Here is a 21,645-nt window from a genome sequence, read left to right as displayed (position 1 = left end):
TTTTTTTTTTTTTTTTTTCGTTTTGCTTGTCTAGTTCCTTGGGGTATAATTTCACAATGAGGCTGTAGTCATAGACCATGAGTTGTTTTACAGGGCTTGTTAAATCTTCCTGGCTGCTTTTCAGGAAGACAGAAAGAACTGCTAGAGCCACCAACAGCGACAAGCCTCTATAGATGTTTACCCATCCCTTTCCTCTCTCTGATTCTTGTCCTATCTGCTTACGGTTTATGGGGGAAACACTTGGTTTTTTTGAGGCAGGGGTTTACTCTGTATCCCAGACTGGCCTGGAACTTGCTATGTAAACCAGCTTAGCTTCAAACGCATAGAGATTTGTCTGCCTCTGGCCCTTGAGTGCTGGGATGAAAGGCCTGCCCTACCACATTTTGCAGGAGGACCTTTTTTTTTTAGAAGTTCTTTAGAATGCAGTTCTCTTTTCCCATACCATGAATCGGGCCCATCCATCAACTGCGTAATCTTTTCAGTGTGTTCCTTTAGGTGTTAAAACTTAGACCCAGTCCTCAGTTTAAAGTACAGTCCTGACCCTGAGTGGCCTTGCGTGTCAGGGCCATGTGGATGCAGGGTGAGCGCTATGCTCCTGACGGGTACCTAGTTTCTGATCTTCAGTGCACTGCACACCACCCCCTTCCTCTCGCGGTACTATGCTAGCCTCATCTGGAGCTTCTGTGTGCCTTTCTCCTGCCATGTGTCCTTTGCTCCTGCTGTTGTCTCAGGCCTCCCCCCACCTCTTCTCTAGGACCCTTATCTCAACCTCTTTCAACTCAGAGAGTTCTAAGATGCCTGTTCCCTCTTCCCATCCTGGCTCAGGATCTTCGTTAGAATGTAATAGACTTGTGTTCCTTCCCTTGAGAGCACACAGGTCGTGAGTTGTGGGGAGGGCACAGTGGGTAAGATCACTTGCCATGGAAGCACAGGGGCCTGATTCCAAACCCTCAGTACCCACATGACAGCCAGGCATGTCCATGTGCTTGTGACCACCGTATTGTAGGGATGGTGGCAGAGTTATCACTGGGACTAGCTCCAGGCTTTAGGAGAGACCCCTCTCTCGATTGAAAGACAGAGTGATACAGGGCACCTGATGACAACCTCTGGCCTCCACATCTGTACATCAGTGTGCATATCCATACATAGACACATTCTCCTACAGTATACATGTGCACACACATACACAATGTAATCAGTTATAGTCACTGCTCTCAGCTTTTTCCATGCTCCACAAAAGCAGTGAGGTCTGCTCCAGATTTCTAGGTGAGGCTTCTTTCCCCTTACCAGATGGCTGTGGCCAAGGTCTGCACTGTCAGGTAGCTCTGTGGTGCCAATGGGTTTTGAAGTTTGTTATCAAAAGCTCATCTGAAAGCAGCACTCCATCCAGTTCAGACGCCTGGAGGTGTTTTCCAGAAGGTGCCTGTTTCACTTTCTCTTAGCTTAGTCATGATTAGGAAAAGAAAATTCGTAAAATGTTTTCCAGGGGTTCTTATATACCTGAAAGTAAAATCCTACAAAGCCTAAACCTAAGAAGTACTATGGAATTCCTGAAAACATATCCCTACTGTACTTTTTCTACTAAGCTGTTTGCTTGTGTGTGCACACTCCTCATGTTTGTGGGCTCTGGTGCCAGCTCTCCCTGTCAGAGGAAAGTCTTTAGTTTCCGTATGAAAATAGTGTCTTGGGATTTTACTTCTGCTGATGTTGCTCACCTGAGGTGGAAGGTTGTGCTTAGGGAGTCATGGTTCCCCCATGGGGTTCTGGGTGTCTAGTGCTCAAGGCAGAATTGTGGGGGGTTTTTTGTTTTGTTTTGTTTTCTGCTATCAGACCTAAAAGTGTCTCATGCACAGTTGAGGAGTGAGATGTCTAGAAAGAAATAAGTATATTATCAACTTTACAAAAATGTCTCTTTAGTTCCATTGGAAGAGAGGTAACTTCATCTTGTTTTAAGGAGAAATGTGTAGTTAAGAAATAAAATTATTTTACATGTGTCAATCAAGTCATTATATAAAAACTGAGACCAAGATAATAGAGTAATTTAAAAATATTTTCAGTTAAGACTGATAGGTGTGTGTGTGTGTGTGTGTGTGTGTGTATGTGTTTGTTTGCCTGTGTGCCTCTGTGTGTGTGTCTGTATATGTGTGTGTGTGTGTGTCTGGGGTGATGTGTGTCACCATGGTAATATGATCTGTTGTATACAGGGGGAAGTATGAGCTTCTTAGCTTTGTTAAAACGTGTCCTTCCCTAGCTATGGCCTAGTGACCCTCTGCATCCTTGGAGTTCCTGCCTCTTTTCCCTGAGCATCTTATCCTTCATTCCTTTCTTCCAGCTCCTTTTCGTGAGATTTTACCCTATCCTGCGTGTCCTAATTCTTTATTTCAAGACCCAGTTCAAATGCAAGCTTCTTTCGAACTTCCAGGTCCCCATTCAGCCCTGTGTCTGTTCTCCTTGGCACTGGGTCCACACCCTGCTACTCTCCCTTCTGCTCTCCCAGAGGGCTCTCCCGGACAGGGCCATGTTGTCTTTTTATAGACTGTCCGTATCAGCTCACTGTGTAGTACATCGAAGGCCCCAGAGTTTTAAATAGATAGGTGAGTCAATGGGAATTTGAGCTGGGATCCCCAAATAGCACATCTCCCAGCCGCTCCGTCCAGGGTGACAGGGCTTCACCTTTTCTCCACACCAGCTGGCTGACCTTCAGCAGACTTACCACCACAGCAGGCGACAGCATTCTTATTTTAGAAGTTGTTGGAAGGATTTAGAGTTTTGATTACTTGGTTAGAGGTCAAGATTAGGGATTGCAAATGACAACTGAGTATGATTTAAATTTTCCCCCAAATGTATTGTCATAATGATTTTCCTCTATGGTTGAATTATTCACGATACTGGAAAGAAAAAAGCCAATGAAAATTTCTGTAGCATTTTTATTATGGCAACAACATAGAGACAGTTTAAAACCCAACAGTAGAAATAGGATTTGCCCAATTAGATTGTCAGCTTAGCAGTATATTAGAGCTTCTTCCAGACGGTAACTAGGAGGTCCACGTGGAAGTGTCCGACAAGTGTGTAGTGCCCAAGGTCGGCTGCGTGTTCCTGTGATGTAGCTTTCTGGTGGGTGGAACGTGTGAGTTTTCTGTTAGCTCACAAGACAGCAGCACTTTTGTCTATGATTTAGTTTGTTTTCTGTTGCTGTGATGAACACCGTGGCCAAAAGCAAGTTGGGGCAAAAAGGGCTTATTTGGCTTAAGTATCCTGAGTCCCCTGAGGGAAACCAAGGCCAGAACCTGGAGGCAGGAACTGATGAGGGGACCATAGAAGGCGCTGCTTGCTGACTTATTTCCTTCTCAGGGCCTGCTCTGCTTAGAGGTGCGGCACTGCCCCCAGTGAGCTTTATCAGGCACCTGCCCTACAGACCTGCCTACAGGCCCGTCTGCTTGACGCCCCCTTTTCCCAGATAACTTGAGCTTGTGTCAACTTAACAAAAAAACTAACCAGCCCAGTTCATTTGCAATTCTTAATAATAAAAATATGATTACATTATTATTACCTCTTCTTTTCTTCCTTCCAGCTCCTTTCAAATCTATGACCTCTTTTTCTCTCGACATAGTGGCTGTGAACATGTAAATATACACATAAATCTATACATGCAGCATGCTGAGCCTGTTTAGTTTTGCTTGTATGTGTGTTTTCAGAGCTGACTTCCTGGTATTGAATAACTATTTAGGGGTTCATCCTTGGGGAAGACCGGGTCTCCCTCCCTCAGCACTCACTCATTTGCCTAGAGCTCTTTTTTTAGGGGTTGCACCCCATGAAACACATTTTTTTTTTAAAAAAAAAAAAAGCCTTTTTTCAGTACCTTCTTGGATCTAGGCTGCTCACATGTTTTATTAATTTCTTTGATTAAAACAACTTTTGAAGCATGTGTTGTCCCAGTATTCACCATTTTATCTGAAAGACTAAAAGGAACTTAAATTTTTAGAACCACTGTAAAACAATAATTATCTAAAATGAAATTATAGGATAATATAGCAGCCTGGACTAGTTACAGTTAGTGGGAATTATAGCATCTGAGGGTTGTATCAAGACGCAGGGCCCGGGATAGCTCTATCTTATACAAGACATTGCTCTGCAGACTCAGTGTCTAGCCCCACGTGTTTAGGCTGCCCGCTGGAATGCCCCACGGCTTGTGCAGAGCTGGTGTTCCCACTGATAGGCACGCTGGCACAGAAGACTTAGCATTTGAAACCGTGAAAATGGTCTCAGAAAAACAGGTTGTGAAGTTGGGGCTTTCCAGGGCCATTTTCGTGTGGAAACCTTGTCTCAAGTGCCTTCTTCATGTAGTCTGGATGACTGTCCTGCCTGTTCTCATGGACTGTCCTGGTGTGGCTCCTGTCACCAGGTGAAGCCGTCAGAATGACTTAGGGTTTTAAGACTTTGTTTTACAGTGTCAGAATCTCACACCTTTTCCCTAAGTGGTCTTAGCCCGTGGATGGAGATGACTTCAGAGCTCAGTTCCCAGTCGCTCGTGGTCCCTTTACCACAAAACAACTAGGCTCTGTACCAAGTGGTTTAGCATTGCTGCTTTCTTGAGTGCTGTATGTTAGAATGACTTAAAAATCTTACATCTGGTCTTTTATGCCCCTGGGAAGAATAGATTCAGTCTATTCTGATTTCTTAAACAAAGTGCAGGTTTGCAAAAAGACTTTTCCCTGCATTTTCCCACTGGCTGGCTCTAAGTTATTGATCCCTCTAAGATGTATTGTCCCCATGTCCCCATGTCTAAAAGGGAATCCTGTCATATTCTTTCTTAAGTAAAGACTTAGCATATGTTATACACTAATTCATTAAAGTAAAATGGGAATTTTCAAAGATAGAGATTTGTTAACTTTGTTTGTTTGGTTTGCTTCTCTGTTAAGGTTAAAATTGCAATAATTTTATTCCTTTGGGAAAGAAATGTCACCTTTTCAATCTCCTTTAGACAGATGCACTCGGGTCACAGGCAGTATGGATGTACTTGAGCTCCCCCTTGTGGGGTTCTGAACTACACCCTACCACAGTAAAACAGTACAGTTTGAGTCTCCCTAAATTAGAGAATCTGAAATCCAGAGTGCTCTAAAATCTGAAAATTTTTGGTTCCCAGTAGGACACCACAAATGTGATAGTTCAATGTATACTAATTTTTCATGGCAAGATTGCTTGAAAATATTATGTAAAATTATGTCCAGACTATATGTATAGAGTATATGAAACATAAGTGAATTTTGTGTTTAGACATGAGTCCCATCCTCAAAAGAGCTAATGATACATGTGGAAATATCCCAAAATAAAAAACTTCTGTTTTCACGCCCCTAGAATAGAAAGCATTCATCCTGTAGTGGTTCCTGTCTATTAGGCTTCTGCTGAGCACATGAGTCTTGCTTAAACTGGCAGGTTATAAAAATCATGCATGCAAAAATTTTCAAAGAACAACAGAGCATTAACTTTTAAATCATATCAGGTCTCCATGTTCCTAATCTTCACGCATGTTTGAATTGTCATTCTGTGCCCTTAGCGTTATTCCTCCATTCAGAGAAATGTGAGAGGAAAAAAAAAAAAAACCTTTTAAAATTGAACTCACCTTATACAAATGTGTACTTTGAAAATAGATTGATATGTTTTTCCCATTAAAATTGAAATTTTCGAGTCACAAGCACACACCAAGAATCAGGTTGTGATTTATTCTTTCATTTCACCGGTGTTCTTTCCTCCCTTTAGGGTGTTGCCTATTTCAGGCTTCCTCAGTTCCGTGGTGCCTGTGGCGGTACACTCTGTGTTAGCTCACGGCCATAGCCCCAGTGCCTACTTAGGGGGAAGCATGGGATTAGGTGCTTATGATTGGCTGGAGAGAGTGGGCCTTGACCAGATTGTTATGGTGTAAGTGAGGAATGTTAGAAAAAGTTGGGTAGTGTGCCCATGCGTAAGTGATGGTTGGTTACTCCGATGTGGCTTCTGGGGGTATTTAAGTTTAGGCATGAAGGATAAATTAGCCAGGGATTGGCACAGCTGGCGGGGTAAGGAAGTGGGTTCACTGTAAAGGGACAGCAATTTCAAAGATGCCCACTGGAACAGTGAAGCCAGAGTGTGGGCACAGAGGGCCCCCTTTGTCATCTCAAGAAAGGATCCGGTACTTAGCAGAAGCTTTGAGGGTCACCACTGACGGAGTTTGGGTACATAGCAGCTCAACTTGAAGAGCAAACTGTTTCTCTTGTTTTCGAGACACAGTCCAGCCCAGGCCGGTCTTGAACTCTGTCTCCACATGCGTGGGTGGAGGTGGTGACTACCGTGCGTGGTTTACCATGTGAACTCTCCTCTGTGCAGTGGGGAGGGTGGAGTGGGAAGGGTCCTGGGGGGAGGTTACCGTGCCCATAAATTTCTCTCTGGATTACTGACGAGTGTCTTAGTACTTATTACTCTGATTGTGTGTGGTGCCGAGCAGACCCAGTGCACAGAGCGAGGTGCACAGCTGTATTCCAGGAACAGGCAGAGGACTGGAGTTAGGCTTGGGGCACAGTTTGCCACCCTGGACCTCCATTGCGTTAGGATGGAAACATATGCACGGTTTAAGGGGGTTGAGGAGGCCACTGTAACTTACTCGTGATTCATTTAATAGAGGCTGAAACAGTGGGTTGACGTTGGTTTCTTGGGTTTGGACTTGACAGCTGTGTGGATAATGGCAGGACTGGTAGACAGCGCTGCTAGGTGATGGGTGAGTTCGGACCTCCCTGCTTGTTGGAAAGCTCCCTTGGAAGCCGGGGCTTGGGGCTGAGCACAAGCACAGCGCCCAGATCAACCACATGAAGACACCATGAAAAGAGGTTCCGGTTGAACTGGACCACGCGGCCGTCACTCGTGACTGCCCTGTAGTTTGGACCAGTGATGGACCTTTCTTATTCGTGTCTGTGGTGGAGGAATGCGTTCAGATATTCACTTTGAGAGGCTGTGTGTGGGGTCTAATGGGAGCACGAGACCCTCATGCCCTGACTGACCCTCCTCTCTGTAGCCCACACACATCGTGACCGAGAAATGGTTCCACTCTGTGCAGAGTGTGCGGCTTTAGGAGGAGCCCACGTGCAGGGAGGAAGAAGCCACTCCTTAGCCAGCGAGATCACTGTGACCCCTGAAGACCAGTGGGGAGGATGTAGCAACCAGGCCACCCTCACACCCGCGTGTTATTTCTGTTTTTGATTGTACAGAATATTAGTTACTAGCACTAAGTTTGTAGGTCTGTTGATTTCGCTTACATGATCAAAGTATCTTAAATTTTGTACTGTACTTAAGAATGTAATATACTTTATTAATTTTTTCTATACTTTAACTGCATGCATGAGAGTAAAGTAACCCTTTTTAATATTGAGGAATGAGCCAATGGACCCAGGGTCTCACAAATATCAAAAAGCATTTGCTTTATCATTGAGCTATACCCTGGCGCCTATAATGTATTTTTATGTGATGTACTTAAGGCTTATCATCTCACATCGAACTTGATGGCTGTGATCCTAAGAGTGGCTCTGCCTGGAATCGGATGCTCACACATAATTAAGCAAGCCTTCTTTCTTTGCTGAGCTTTCCCAATGCAGACTCTGGCTGTTGGGCTGAATCTGTTCCTTTTATAATGACCATGATAGAGACCTCATGCAAGAGAACCTCTCCAAGGCCAAGTTTCCAAGATTTGCACACTCTGCTAACTTCCCCCTTCTTTTCCTGTCTGCAGACCCCTCTCCAGCCTGAACAGCCTGGACACGGTGTCTCCTTGATTGGGTCATTCACTTCTTGACTTTTGTGACATTCTGTCAGGACCTCACCCCACTCGGCTGAGATCTTTGGCCTTGACAAGCCCTGCATTCTTTCCCTCTGCCTTTGTCTCCCATCTCCTCCCATAGGTCTTGCACATGTTAAAACCGACAGGCAGTTGACATCTGGACCCTCTTTTTGAGGTTTCTATCAGACTCTAGGGTCATGGCTTCTTGTGGCCACTGAGCTGAGAGAAGGCCCACATTGGAAAACAAACCCCTGAAAGCATTTAGTTGGGTATAGTAGGGCACTTGCATAGTCTTAGCACTCAGGGCACTGAGGCAGGAGGATGATAAGTTCAAGGATAGCCAGGGCTATGCTGTGAGAACTTTTTTCAAAAACCAACAAGCCTGGAGCTGGGAAGATGACTTGATGGTTAGGGACACTTGTTGTTCTTGCAGAGAAACTCAGTGTGGTTCTTAGCACCATGTAGGGAGACTCACAATTGCCTTTGATTCCAGCTCCAAGAAACCTAATGGCCTCCTTTGGCATCTCGTAAGGCTTGAGCACGCGCACGCGCGCGCGCGCACACACACACACACACACACACACCTACCTTAAAATCGAATAAGCAAAACGCAGTAATTCCCCGGCAAACCCACTTTAATATAAAAGTATATTTCTTTGTTTAGACCCAATGTTAAGCACATCTCAGACAGTATTCATGTGTATTCTTGGAAGCTATACCTGCTTCTAGCCTTACTAGGAACGTTCAGTTATCACTTCCTTTAGTGTGTAAGCTTGTGGCAGCAGGATATATTTCCAGCACAACATAGCGCATAGCATCTAACAGCTACTCAGAATTTGTTACTATTAAGGCCAGATTGCGCTGTTTGTCTCCTCTTAAGTGCTTTTGCCTCTTTCTTCTTTTAGGCAGAAACCACTAATGCTACCCTCCTGCGGGTGCAGCTGGAATGCAGTTTACATAACAAAGTGTGTCAGCAGCTAAAGGTAAAGCCCTGTTGAGCAAATCGCCCTGTTTTCCTTACCGCCTCTTAAAAATCAAAACCATGGTACATTCTCACCCTAAGCACGCTGTTGCCTTAAGTGGCCCTCTTTTTAAAAAATGCACAGTCTCAAAGTTCAGATGATGTTTTGTTTTTGAGCTTCTCTCGTTTCCCTGTGCCTCCCATTTCAGAGTTGCTATCTGGGGCCTGGCAACGCTTTACCCTTGGAGATGAGCATAGTGGTTGCTGTGGAAAACTCCTCAAGGCAGCCTGAAGAGAGCACACAGGCCCTCTTAGATCACCTCTCTATTGTTTACGTAGCTACTGCTGAGTCCGGGAGCACAGGTAAGGTGGGGGCTTTACAGTTTCTGTTGAGGGAGTGTGCCCTGGCTCCTGGCCCATCTGGCACTGGCAAATGAAAAATGAAAGCTCAAACCCTTTCCTTCCATAGCATGTCTGGTTTCCCTGCACCGTTATTCAGTCTTGTCAAAGAATCAAGACAAGGAGCCTCTGCTGCAGGTCGATCGTGGCAGGAGCTAGTTCTCAGTCTGCAGCTACTCAGGCCGCGTCAGTTCAGGGACGTTAGGTGACCACCGCCAGCTCTTCTGAGTCTCCTTGGAAATAATTTTTATTGGCAATGTGAGGATAGTAAGCAGATGAAGTTGGCATGACTGCCTAAAAATAAACATTCACAGAGGGTCTGAAGTCCCAAGTCTTACTCCAGTGATCGGAGTTGCAGACGCTCCATTGAGCAGACAGTGCTGTCCTGTGTTCTTCATGGCTGACAGCTGGCTCTTTCCCTATGTGTGACAACTGCGGGGCAAGTTCCTCTTTGGAACATGGGTCCGACTTCCTAGAAATAGCCTCTTTGGCAGTTCAGCTTTTGAAGAACATTTGCAGGAGATACATATTATACGATGCCTGAGATTCATCATGTGGGATTTGCTGTTATAACAACTGTGTCGGTATGAATGTGTATATTTATTACTCATTCAGAGAAAGAAACGACACAGATGATGTAGAAAAGCATAGTTGTTTATTAGAGTCAGCGGTATCGAGTGTGCTGTGCTTTTCTTCCCCACCACCCACCTCATGCTGGGGACAGAGCCACTCGCTTCCCACCAGCATCACTGAGCGCTCCAGCTTTAATTGTTGAGTGAGCATCACTTACCTTCCAGCCCTTAGAAACAGATGTGGTAGCAATGGACAGGACTCCTCTGCCCTGCAGTTTGTACTTTGTTGGGTTTTGTCACGGGCAGGTGGGCACCCAGGCTGAGAAGACCCAGTCCCCTAGCGAACACATTTGGATGATAGAGGGGAGCCTGCCTTCTGAGATGGCAGAGTTTAATTCCTCCCAAGTGTGTTGGTTTAAATGAGGAAACACACGGCTTTCCGAATACCTGGAGAGCATAGCTTGGCTGGAAGCTGTCTGCGTGGTTACTGTCATTCAGGTGGAGCATGCTATATCAATTTCTGTCCTGTAATTTCTTCAGCGTGTGAGAACCTACGTGTCCAGGCGATTTTGTTTGTTTTTGTTTTTATAAGGCTCTTTCTTCCTGTGACTTAAAAGACCCATCCCATGTACCTGAAACTCTGACTTTGATCCCCAGTACTGTACTCACTCAGGCATGCACCCCAGAAGGTGCCAGAGGAAAATGTCTCTTCCATTCAATTTCAGTGTGGGAGAAACGTTTTGGTCCTTTTAGAAATGTACGATGTATTTTACTGTGCTGAGTTGTGGAGAGTCTGTGGCTCTTTGTCTTAAACCTTACTGCTCTAATTCTTTTGGGCAGACGAATCGGCAGTCAATATGTATGTGTTGCATTCAGGAAACAGCCTGATTTGGATACAGGTAATAGCTGAAGCTCATCTGTAAGTAGTCTGAAGTTACAAGTGTGCATTTTGCTGCAGGTCCTTAGGGGTCTCTTCTCCTGTCATTTAAACCCACTCCCCTTGCTGGAACACCCTGTTTATGTGGATCTTGTCAGCACCCTGTCTGCAGTTACAGACACATCTGCTGGCCCATTTCTGGGTCTCGCTCCATGCTGTGCACTGATAGCCTCCTGACCGAGAGGAATGACGTGGTTTCCTTTCTTGTTGCTGCAGGATATACATCACTTCTCGCAGAAAAACGCCCTGTCTCTGCAGTTTGAACCCGTGCTGCTGCCCACTTCCACAACAAACTTCACAAAGATCGCTTCATTTGTTTGCAAAGGTAACTCTTTAAACCGCAGAGGTGTTCCTCTTCTCTGAGGGTTAGCCGGCAGTGTCCTTCAGGCTTGGTCCAGCTACAGGTGAGGCACAGTGTAAAGACACCCAGTGGGTTTTGATCCTATAAACTTGCAGTCTTTGGTGTGGTTGAACCTGCTGTGGATGCCGCCTGTTTTACCATGCCTGTCGGGTTTTGAGCTTCCAGTTTGCAGTTCAGTGTGTGTATTCTGTTGCCTTCACAGGGTGCAGAGTTTTAGGAACCTGTCCAGATAACGTGATAGACTATGATGACGAAGGCCCACACTGAGCTCAAGTACAGTCCTGTGTTCAGATTCCTACTTACAGTTAAACAGTAATTCTGTTACTGAATTCCCATGGCTCTGAATCATAGGAAAACATACCCAAGCTCACACATGTTTAAAGAACTTCAATTTAAAGCAACAAGTGAGATATTACTTATTATAGAGATCATTAAGGCTTTTTAAAAAAATGGGTGCTCACATTCTGTTTTTATAATGAGGAAGGAAAAATGTATGTTTTAGCTGAGAATTGACGTGGGCTGTGGAGAAGGAAACTGATCTTTATGAAAGCTGAAAATGCTTAAATCCTCATTTCTAGTTCAGCAGTGGACCCTACAAATATACCTAGGCCAGGCGTGGTGGCATGTGCCTGTTAGTCAGTTACAGTGGAGACAGGAGGATTGATTTGGGGGCCAGCTGTGACACCCGTTTCTCAGAGTCCAGAAACCCGGCCTGACAGCAGAGTGGCCTTAGAGCCCTCTGAGTGCTGATTCAGCTGAGTCCTTACTGAAGGTGGACCCTGCAGCTGCTAGGAGGCCTGCAGACACATTCTGAGGGTCCCCACACATGCAGAGTACACCTGCAAGGGTCTTCACCAGAGCACTGACTTTTGCTGTCTGAGATGATTGGGAAGAGGGATAAGTAGGCTCTACCTTGATGTTTTTTGTTGTTGTTGTTTTTTTCTTAAATGTTTGAATTTGGTTTAGAGCCACATATTCTTTAAATAGAAGCAGTGTCGGTATGTAAGCCAAGATTCAACAACAGTCATGATCTGTATTATTGTCTGTGTAAGCTGTGCTTCTGCGTCACCCACCAGGACACCTCCCTGGACCGCTTGGATTTCCTTCCCTCCAGGTCCCCCATGCTCTTCTTTACTCCACCAAGCGAGGGCCCTTCTCCTGCTGAGCTGAGGGTTCCCCTCTTCTTCTGTAAAGAAAAAGCTTCACAGCACTGACTTTTGTTTTCCTTGTTTTTGTGTTGAAAGCCTTGAGAGGCTGGAGTAAAAGGAGGAGGGAAGGGTGCAGGTGCTGAACTCCAGATGACTGTTACCAGCCCACAAAGAACAAAATGGAAGCATAAAGGAGCTATGCTACCCTCTGCGCTGTGTACTGGGGACCGCAAAGACAGTTAAAAGTGTGGAAATCAACCTTTTCTCACTTTTGCTCAGGTTTAAGAACAGGAAAGATACTGATGCTTATGCTCCACACGGTGTCTTTGTACCCTAGCAGGTTCCTCGTGTGACAGCGGAGCTGTGGATCTGAGGAAAAGGACCAGCAGCCCAGCTCTGAGAGCCTGCCTCTCCTCTCCTGTGGTCCAGGGGTAAGTTCACCCCGACTTTCCCTGAGCACCGTCCGCTCGTTGGTGTCTGTTTGTCTTCTTAGTGGATTTTTGTTTCTGTTGTTTTATCATTTGGCAATGCTTTAAAATCATGACAGTCCCTGCACGATTCGGATTGCTAACTAATGCAAAGTGGAGGAGCGGGACTAAATAATTCAGTTTAGGGGTAGGTGTGGACCAGTTAATCAGAAGGAATTGCACCTGTGGTATTCTCTGAGTTGTATTTGGATCCTGGTTTTGCCCTGGTCATGCTGGGTCTTTTCAGCCTTGCCTATGGGTGTCCTGCTGTGTCGGGGAGCTGCAAGGCTGAGAGAGAGCTGCTGGCATTCGTTTCCCACAAAGATAATGGTTTCTGCTCTGATTTCCTCATTTGGAGGATCTGTAGAGAACACACAACGATCCTGACTCAGGACTGGCCACATTCATGTCTTCTGCTCACAGGTATTTCAGAGTGGACGCCTCCGCAGCCCAGTTTCACATAGAGAGTCACGAGAACGCAACAGGAGTATGGTCGATATGGTACCGCAGCCGTTTTGACCACAGCATCATATTAAAAGACGTGTCTGTCTCCAAGGAGGCCAGGCACATTTTAAAGGTACACACAGTCCTTTGTCTCCAACCTTTTACTTAGTTTAAGCTCTGTTTAATATCATTCGGTGAAGCCAATACTTACAGCACCTAACTCTGACTTAGAATTTTTTTTAAATATTTATTTATTTATTTATTTATTTATTTATTTATTTATTTATTTATTTATTATGTATACAATATTCTGTCTGTATGCCTGAAGGCCAGAGGGGGTGCCAGACCTCTTTACAGATGGTTGTGAGCCAACATGTGGTTGCTGGGAATTGAACTCAGGACCTTTGGAAGTGCAGGCAATGCTCTTAACCACTGAGCCATCTCTCCAGCCCCCTGACTTAGAATTTTTAAAGCAAATATAGAGTCAGAAGCTCGATTGACAGCTATCCAAACTTTCCCTCTTTCAGAGAGGCCCTGTTTATGGTTAAAATATATGGTTTCACAAAGCACCTCAAGGTTTCTGCTGTTGGTTTGAAATCATAAATATTTTACTTTTGATCCTGAATGAGTGGAGTAAGATTGTAGTTTCCAGACTAGAGAACAAATTTAGTGTTATTCTGTAATGATTTTAGTCCTCAGGAATCTCAGGAAGCAGCTGACCTCTCTCGCTTCTTTTCCTTTTAGGTTCTGAGCTTCCCTGGCCCTTTGTTTCTACCCCCAGGCTGTTGGAATATATTTTCCTTGAAACTTGCTGTTAAAAGCATTCTCCTAAATCTGCTCACCAATGTGTTTCTGACCACGAACACGGGCGCCATTTTTGCGATACCTCTGCAGATTTTTTCGGCCCCAACCAAGGTATTGTGTACACCACATGTACGGTCGTGCCATTTAGTAGTGACAGTTGCCTTGTGTCCCCTTGTGGTGTTTGGCTTTTATTACCCCAGTTAGCTTCGTCTTCTAAGCTGTCTAAGCCAACATCACCAAGTCCGTCTCAGATGATAGACTTGTTTAGATATGGAAAACTTGACTTAGACGGGTCCTTTTCATGAAGTAATGATTATTTAATAAACTAAATCATCCCACTAGATTGATGGATTTCATTTTTCTCTTTGCTGCTTCGGAGCAGACACAGGGTTCTGATTTGTTGGCAGATGCTCCGCTCTTGAGCGACATCCCTAGCTCCCATTCCCAAAGGCTGGGAAGGAACGCATGGTTGAACTTTCAATATGTGTTTGTAGGGACTTCTAGTAAATCTGATTATTTAGTGTTTTAAATAGACTTCTTTTAAGAGGTTCTCAGTTGTTCATAATCATTGAATTTTCTTAAGGGTCCAGTGTAAAGCCTAAAGGGTCCATGAGATGATTCTTCCTAAAATCTGGGCAAATTGTGTTCAGCTAAGATTATTTTAAGCATGTCTCATTTTTTTCCTTAATGTTTATTTTCATTTAATTATTGCTTCCTTTTGAGCCAAGCAATTCTGTATAACACTGAGTTCTGGTTTTTCACGATGAGACATTCATACAGCCATCTTTATGATTTTTTTCTCACTTATTAGTGTTGATGTTTCATAGTTAGAAATGCCTTGGCCCTAGCTGAGATTGTGAACATAGGACTCTACACCAGACTTGGCAAGAGTGTGAAGTTCATCCATGGAGTCATATTTGACCAGGAGGGATTTCTTAGCAAGTGCCCTTCCCCGATCATAGCATATAAAGAGAGTGATTAGAGGGAGGAGGCAGGAGACAGGCTTCAGCAGCAAGGGGACTAGAACCAGGCACTCCCCAGACCTGTGGGTGGTGGCTAAAGTTAGTAGAGATCAGCACACCCTAGGATTAGAGTCCAGCTCAAGACAAGCAGAATGCAAAGCCCCCAGACATGTTCCAAGTCTAAAATTCCTTCCCATGGCAGCTTGGCGTCTGGTGTGCCCAGTAGTGAGGTTCTCATCTTTGACAGCTGTACAGGGACTGCCGGTTGTCCTTGTACGGCACTGATGGCTGTAGCGAGGCCACTGTGGTCACCCTGTGAGGCGCAGCCCAGACGCCTCTGAGGTGACAAAGGAACCAGGAAATTGCTTTTTCGTTGTTTGGCTTCTGGCTAAAGGGGAATCCACTGAGGTAGAGCCCATGTCTACTTCCTGTCTTAGTGTGTTAGGATTTTTATGCCGAGTGTTGTGTTTTAAGTTATTCATATATTACTTTTCAATCTAGGAAGGGAGTCTGGGTTTTGAAGTGATAGCACATTGTGGCATGCATTATTTCATGGGAAAAGCAAGAGCAGGTAAGTATTTTGCTTTAGGATTTCTGTAGCCCTGAAGTTTGGGGGAAATGGAAGGCGGTGATAGAAGTTAGCTCTAGTAGATGGAATTAATTAATAATTAATTCTGTTAAAGCAATTGTATCATACTCTATACTTAGTTAGCATGGTCATTGACAGAGTGACCCGAAATAGTTGATTTCCTCCAGACAGCTAGGGTATTTGTAGAAATAAGAATGTCCTCTTTTTCTTATGTAGCTTGTGCTTTTGTGAGAGATTAAAACATAACATTGTTTGATCTTAGGAGCCTTATCGCCAGGCAAAACTGGAAAACTGGGAGTCTATATAAAGCCGCTAGAAGTTAGAATTAGGCCATGCATGCATCTCTCTCTCTCCCTGTATCAGGAGGTACTCAGTGCCATGTGAAACTGAAGGCCTTGGTAGTGATTTGGAAGTTGAGCCTGGGTTTTGGTTCTGTATTTTGTCTTTGTACTTTGATTTACTGAGATCTCTGGTGTAAAGAGAGTTTTAAAGTACAGCCTTACCTTTGGGAGAGCCCCCTTTTCTTCCCAGCACCCCCACTAGTGGAGACAGGACAGGGCCGCTGTGTAGGGGTGAGGGACCTCCTAGAGCACCTCGCAAATCCGTTGTGTCGGATCAACTGCTGCTCTGTGCCCTCCTTGACCACTACTGTCTGTCCCTCCACATCCCCGACCTCCATAGTCCCCTGAAGGACGCAGCTGCCAGAGGGTGTTTCCATGGAAGCTGCTCTGCCCTTTCGGCTGGAAGCTGTCGGGAATGCTGCAGGCGCAGTTTTGATTTGTCTCAGCTGTGTCATGAGCCATGTGTCGTCTTTTACGTTATTTCTTCACACGACGCGCTTTAGTTCTGTTTTTCCCATGTTTGTTTCATTTGATGTGTCACGTGCCATTGAGTTAGGGGGACTTCAGAGGGAGGCAGCAGAATTTACTCACGCCATAGCCCCTCTTAGTCTGTGAAGCGAAATGGCCAGCCCTTGGCTTTAGTTACTAATAATTGTACTTCGTAAATCTGAAGTTTGAATCTGATCTAACTTTTAGAAACTCCTCCTTGGGATGGAAGCCTTTCTCTGGATCGGTCTACCTGGGACATGGATTCTGAACTTGCAAATAAACTGTATGAAAGATGGAAGCATTACAAAAGTGGCCACGTTTGCAGGTGCGTCCTCCGTGGATGGGCAGGGCCGTGACTGTTTCCTACTGCGTTCTGCACTGGACTTGTTAGTGACCGTGCAAACTCCCAGCCTCAGAAGTGGTGCAAACTCCCAGCCTCAGAAGTGTTGCCAGGGCAGCACCGTACATATTTCTCGGCTGTTCCTCAACTGGAGTTTGCTCACCAGGCGTCAATTTTGCCTTTTTTTTTCTTTTTGTATTCTGTCTCTATGCATAGGCACGTATCCACCGGCTGCTTTTTGCTGAATTGTTTGAGCATGAGCAGTGAATTTTAGCCTTGAGCCCTCAGTACTTTCCTGGGAGAATTTCTGATGGCCGTCACACTGAAGCTTTCAGTATTAGAAGAAAATGATTGGAAAATATTCTTTTATATGTAGCATTACAACTGCAACCAGCAAACTGACCAATAATGTATCAGCTATAGTTCATGCTAAAAGTTCCCTAGTTGGCCTATGACCTATGATACCTGTTACCACACCCTGCCCCCTTCTTTTTCCTTTGTTTTAATTCAGGGTCATTCAGGGCTACATCCCCTTGTCTTGTTTCCATCCATCTGCAGTTTTTATCACGTTGACAGATTTTCTAGTCTAGACAAGTTGTCTTACAGACTATTCCACACCGTGGGTCTTTCTTCTGTGTGTAATTGGTTTTCAAGTCTGCATCAATTTTAGCGAAACTACCGGCTCCCTGCTGGTGTGGCGCTGTCGGGGCCTCATCACACAAGGAAGCACACAGATGTCCTTTTGTCCCGTGGTTAGCACTGCAAAGTTGAATGCTGTAGGTGACTCATGATGGATGTCCACCTTGGCGAGCTTTTCCCTTTGGTAACATTGCTGATCCCTAAGACTTCCACACTGCAGTTGGAGTATTCACTGGCAAGCCTTGTCTCAGCCCGACTGATGCCTGTGACGTGGGAAGGCTGAGGGTGACATTGTGTGGGCTCTGTTTATTACCATATACTGTGTGAGCCTTTAAAGCCCCCTGTGAGCATCACCGTAGATTCCAATTTCTGTCATCATTTTGTTAATGTGTGTGTGTGTGTGTGTGTGTGTGTGTGTGTGTGTGTGTGTGTGTGTCTACATGAGAGTATGGGTATACACGCATGTTCCCATGTTCAGAAGGCTGAGGGGCATGTGTTAGGTGCCCTCTGTCTCTCCCTGAAGACGGAGCTCAGCATTTTCAGCTGCCTAAGGCCCAGATGTGCTTGCTTGCAGCCATGCCCAGCTGCTTTTGTGGCTGCTGAGCTTCCTTCCTCACGCCCTGCAAGCGATCTTACTCACCAAGCCTGCTCCCTGGCCCCATAGTTAGCAGTTTTGATGACAAATTCAAATTTTGCTGTGTGTCCTTCTGGGCAGCTTGTGTGTCTCTGATGTGGTATCAGAATGGCAATCATTCTCTGATTGCTTACTTTCTAGTAACAGGGGTTTGCTCGTATGTGCTTACGTGTGCATGAGGTATACCTTTAATGTCAGACATTGAACTCGTGGACTGACATGAGAAACGTGTGCTCAGCCCCAGGATGACATCACCAGACCCCTAGGATCCGTCGTATACTTTGTCTTTCCAAATTCTACCAAAAGCCATTTCCCCCAGAGGTTTTGTGCCTGCCTTTTACAGGGAATGGTATTTAGTATTTCCATTTAAAAAAAAAATGCCAAGGTTATTTTTTGTATATATTTATTATTATTCTTTTTTCTTTGTCAATTTTCCAGGAGAAATGTGTTAGGAATGACTCAGTTTGCCTCTGCGAAGAAATCCAAGGACTCAGAACCCTTGGTTTCCTTTTTGCCCCGCTTGGTCCTGGAGCCTGGCCTCGTGTTGAACTTCGGTGCCACTGGTCTCAGGAACAGCGTGGTGAGCATGGTGTAGCTTGTCTGTGACCCCCAAGCCAGGGGCTTCCATTTAGACCTGGAGATTGGTTTCAGACGAGATTACTTGAAATGCGGACACAAACGTCATTAGAACATTGAGTGGGGATGTGTACAGGGCATGAAGAGAACAAAGCCTCTGGATGAGGAGATGTCCACTGGACAGGACTTCATCCGTGTTAGAAGTGGGGGAGTGCCCAGCAGCTGGCAGCGGAGAACATCTTGGTTCACACCGGCTGAAACACGTCTCTGTCCTGGAAATCTAGAGGGAGCCATTGCTCCGTGATGCCCGCAGTGCCCTGGCACTGGGTGTCTGTGGACTCACCTTAGTGCGCTGGCTTTTCCCTCGTGCACTTTTCCCACAGTCCGGGTGGCAGGAAGGGGCGGAGGGAGCAAACCGAGGACACCGCACCTAAGTTAGGGTGGCGCACCGCACCTTGTGCTCTCTGAGGCACCTCGGCCGCCATCTTGGCGTAACTTCTAAGTTTCAAAACCAGCACGAGGAGCTTCCAACCGCCCCTTCCTACAATTCATGCCTTTTTTATGTTTATTGATTTAGTGGTGTGTGTGCAGGGGACATCGGAGGACTCTTTCCAGGACATGGTTCTCTCTCTTATCATGTGGCTTCCGGAGCTTGAACTCAGTTCATGAGGCTTGGTGACAAGCACCTTTACCCAGAAGTCCTCAGTATTCAGTGTGTCACACTTTCCTGCCCCCCCCCCCTTTTCTCTCTCTCTCGACATAGGTGTAGCTTTATAAACCTGAGGGTTAGACATTGGGCTGCCCTTCCGCTAACTGACTTAAGCACATGGGCTTTTGTTTCTAGAACCAGAATATAAAATGAAGCTTCATGATTGTTACCAGATCTATGTTCTGTAGGCCAGACTTTCTAGTGTCTTACCTTACGGGGATTTCCTTTTCCCCGTTGGCCTCAGATGGAGCCCAGGATCTCAGTGCACTGCCTTCTTGATCTGCTTTACTCTCCCTGGGTCTGGGCAGAAACCATTCATAGTATTACCCTGGTGTGAGCTTTGGTCATGTTCTTCTGACAGGGATACCTTAGGAGGATTCCATGTTCTTGGCCATGTTAACCCTCCTCTCCTCAAATCCAGGTGAAACACTTTGTGGTGAGGAACCCATCCCCTCGGCCAGTCTCCCTGCAGCTCCTGCCGCTCTCCCTGTACCCGAAACCTGAAGCCGCGCTGCGCCTACTGCAGAAATGGTAGGGGATTCCCTGGCCAGGCTGCGGGAACTCCTGCACCTCTACCCCAGGCTCTGTGCAGGCACAGTGCAAGCCCGTCAGCCTGTGCCTGGGAGCCTGGTCTCCGGTGTGTGTGGCTTGAGGGAGGTCTTGGAATTGTGTGACGCCTTCATTGTCACTGTGCCCAGTCTGTCCAGAATTCTTTTCTTGAGTTACAGTATCACAGGTTTTCATAGAAACTTCTAAAATTAAGAAATCTTTTAAATTACGATGATCTTCGTTTGCATGGGAAGTGAGATTAAAGACTGGTACAGTGGTACCGGCCTGTAGTCCTGCCACTTAGGAGGCTGAGACAGGAAGATTGTGAATTTGAGACTAGCCAGGGCAACATAGTGGGTAGGAGGCTGTATAGCAGACTCGATCCCAGATTTCTAAACTTCTGCACTAGTGACGTGTCAGAACAGACACTGCCTTCTAGAGGGAGGAGGGCCCAGCGCTAGAGACCTTCAGCTCTTTGGCTGGTTTCTGAGGCCTGCAAGACTTCCCCAGCCATGTCAGCCCATGTCTCTAGAGACTGGGTCGCATGGTCATAGTGCGGCCATTGCTCGAGAGCGACTTACTCTCAAGTTCCATAGCAAGCCACCCGGAGGAGTTAGCATTGCTTCCTATGTAGACCTCTGTTGCATGTTTCTCTGTGTCAGGAATTCCCTGCATTCACAGGTACCGGTGTGGCTGGTGGGTGTGGAGAGGGCTGAGGGGGAATCTGATGAAAAGTGCGGTAGTGAGTGTGTGAGCACACACATGTTGTTAACTCTTTGTTGGCTGATCCCAATGGTATTTTGAACACTGGAGTTTTTTGCTTCATTTTTAGGTTTGGCACAGATATGCAGATGATTAATTTCACAACTGGTGAATTCCAGCTCACCAAAGCTTGCCCTTACCAGGTAGGAAGCCATCTTCACTGACTTGCTGGCTGCAGAAACAGCGAACCTGACCTCATGTTTTGGTGTCTGTATGTTCTGTGTTGGCTCTTGTTTTCCTTCTCTGGGCATGAAGCACACATAGTAGGGTTTGTTTGTTTATTTTTCTATTACATAGCACTGCAGGATTAGTTTAGCCTGCGAATCATCTTAATGGGATGGATTAGATTCATGCAAGAGAAGAAAGAACAACAGAATCAGAGATATATATATAAAAAACCCATAGGGGCTGGAGAGATGGCTCAGAGGTTAAGAGCATTGCCTGCTTTTCCAGAGGTCCTGAGTTCAATTCCCAGCAACCACATGGTGGCTCACAACCATCTGTAATGAGATCTGGTGCCCTCTTCTGGTGGGCAGGCAGGGCAGGCAGGTAGTGTAGGTTTGACTCCCTCTACCTATGTAAATTTGGGCGGTTGTTTCATCTCATCTTTGACCTTCATAACAACATTTGAAGATTCAATGAGGTTTATAAAATAGATTGCTTAATATTTTATGTGGGTTAAATAATCCAGTGCCTAGCATATAAAACTATTTCATAGACTGCTGCTGCTGATATTATTACAGCAATAATACTAAAATTGGCATCATTTTGGTTCCGGGTTTATATTATATTTATAAAGCAGGACTTTATCTTGCAGAATTTATGATTTCATTGAAAATGAACCCAGTTTAATCACCATCTGTCCTTCCAGGAGATGTCAGCAAGGCTTGGAGGACAAAAATGACAGGATAAATGCAGATTATATATCATACCTGTCAAACCACTCCCTTTCCGTGAGCTAGACCAATCAGCAGAAGTCAGTCAGACAAATCAGTAAAGTCTGGCTGACCAGCGCTGAAACAGCAGTGTTTACTCAGAGGAACTGGAGGGGATAAAGGCAAATGTGAATAAGTAGCAGTGTCTCTCCTAGAGGAGGAAATTGTGAAACCTAAATTCTCTACAACCTAAACTCACTGTTAGAGACAGTCTGTGCTTATCTGA

At 45.5% G+C, this 21,645-nt stretch overlaps 1 protein-coding gene across 5 annotated transcripts in view; it reads left to right on the top strand.

Moving 5' to 3' along the window:
• Window positions 1-21,645, top strand: part of Tmem131l (transmembrane 131 like) — a 119,343-nt gene that overhangs the window by 75,901 nt on the left and 21,797 nt on the right. For 3 of the 5 annotated variants that reach the window (XM_026785703.1, XM_026785739.1, XM_013348987.2), the window contains exons 8-19: window positions 8,707-8,784; window positions 8,972-9,125; window positions 10,574-10,632; window positions 10,887-10,995; window positions 12,517-12,610; window positions 13,070-13,223; window positions 13,835-14,005; window positions 15,358-15,427; window positions 16,483-16,600; window positions 18,327-18,468; window positions 19,595-19,704; window positions 20,555-20,627. In XM_026785703.1, the coding sequence (XP_026641504.1) occupies window positions 8,707-8,784; window positions 8,972-9,125; window positions 10,574-10,632; window positions 10,887-10,995; window positions 12,517-12,610; window positions 13,070-13,223; window positions 13,835-14,005; window positions 15,358-15,427; window positions 16,483-16,600; window positions 18,327-18,468; window positions 19,595-19,704; window positions 20,555-20,627 (1,332 nt within the window). The remainder of the gene's footprint in view (window positions 1-8,706; window positions 8,785-8,971; window positions 9,126-10,573; window positions 10,633-10,886; window positions 10,996-12,516; window positions 12,611-13,069; window positions 13,224-13,834; window positions 14,006-15,357; window positions 15,428-16,482; window positions 16,601-18,326; window positions 18,469-19,594; window positions 19,705-20,554; window positions 20,628-21,645) is intronic. The other 2 variants (XM_026785766.1, XM_026785655.1) reach the window with 1 other exon arrangement.

This window comes from Microtus ochrogaster, chromosome 1, assembly GCF_000317375.1.
Source record: "Microtus ochrogaster isolate Prairie Vole_2 chromosome 1, MicOch1.0, whole genome shotgun sequence".
NCBI lineage: Eukaryota > Metazoa > Chordata > Mammalia > Rodentia > Cricetidae > Microtus > Microtus ochrogaster.
The sequence above is the reverse complement of the archived record's forward strand: the minus strand, read 5'-3'. Positions and strand labels throughout refer to the sequence as shown.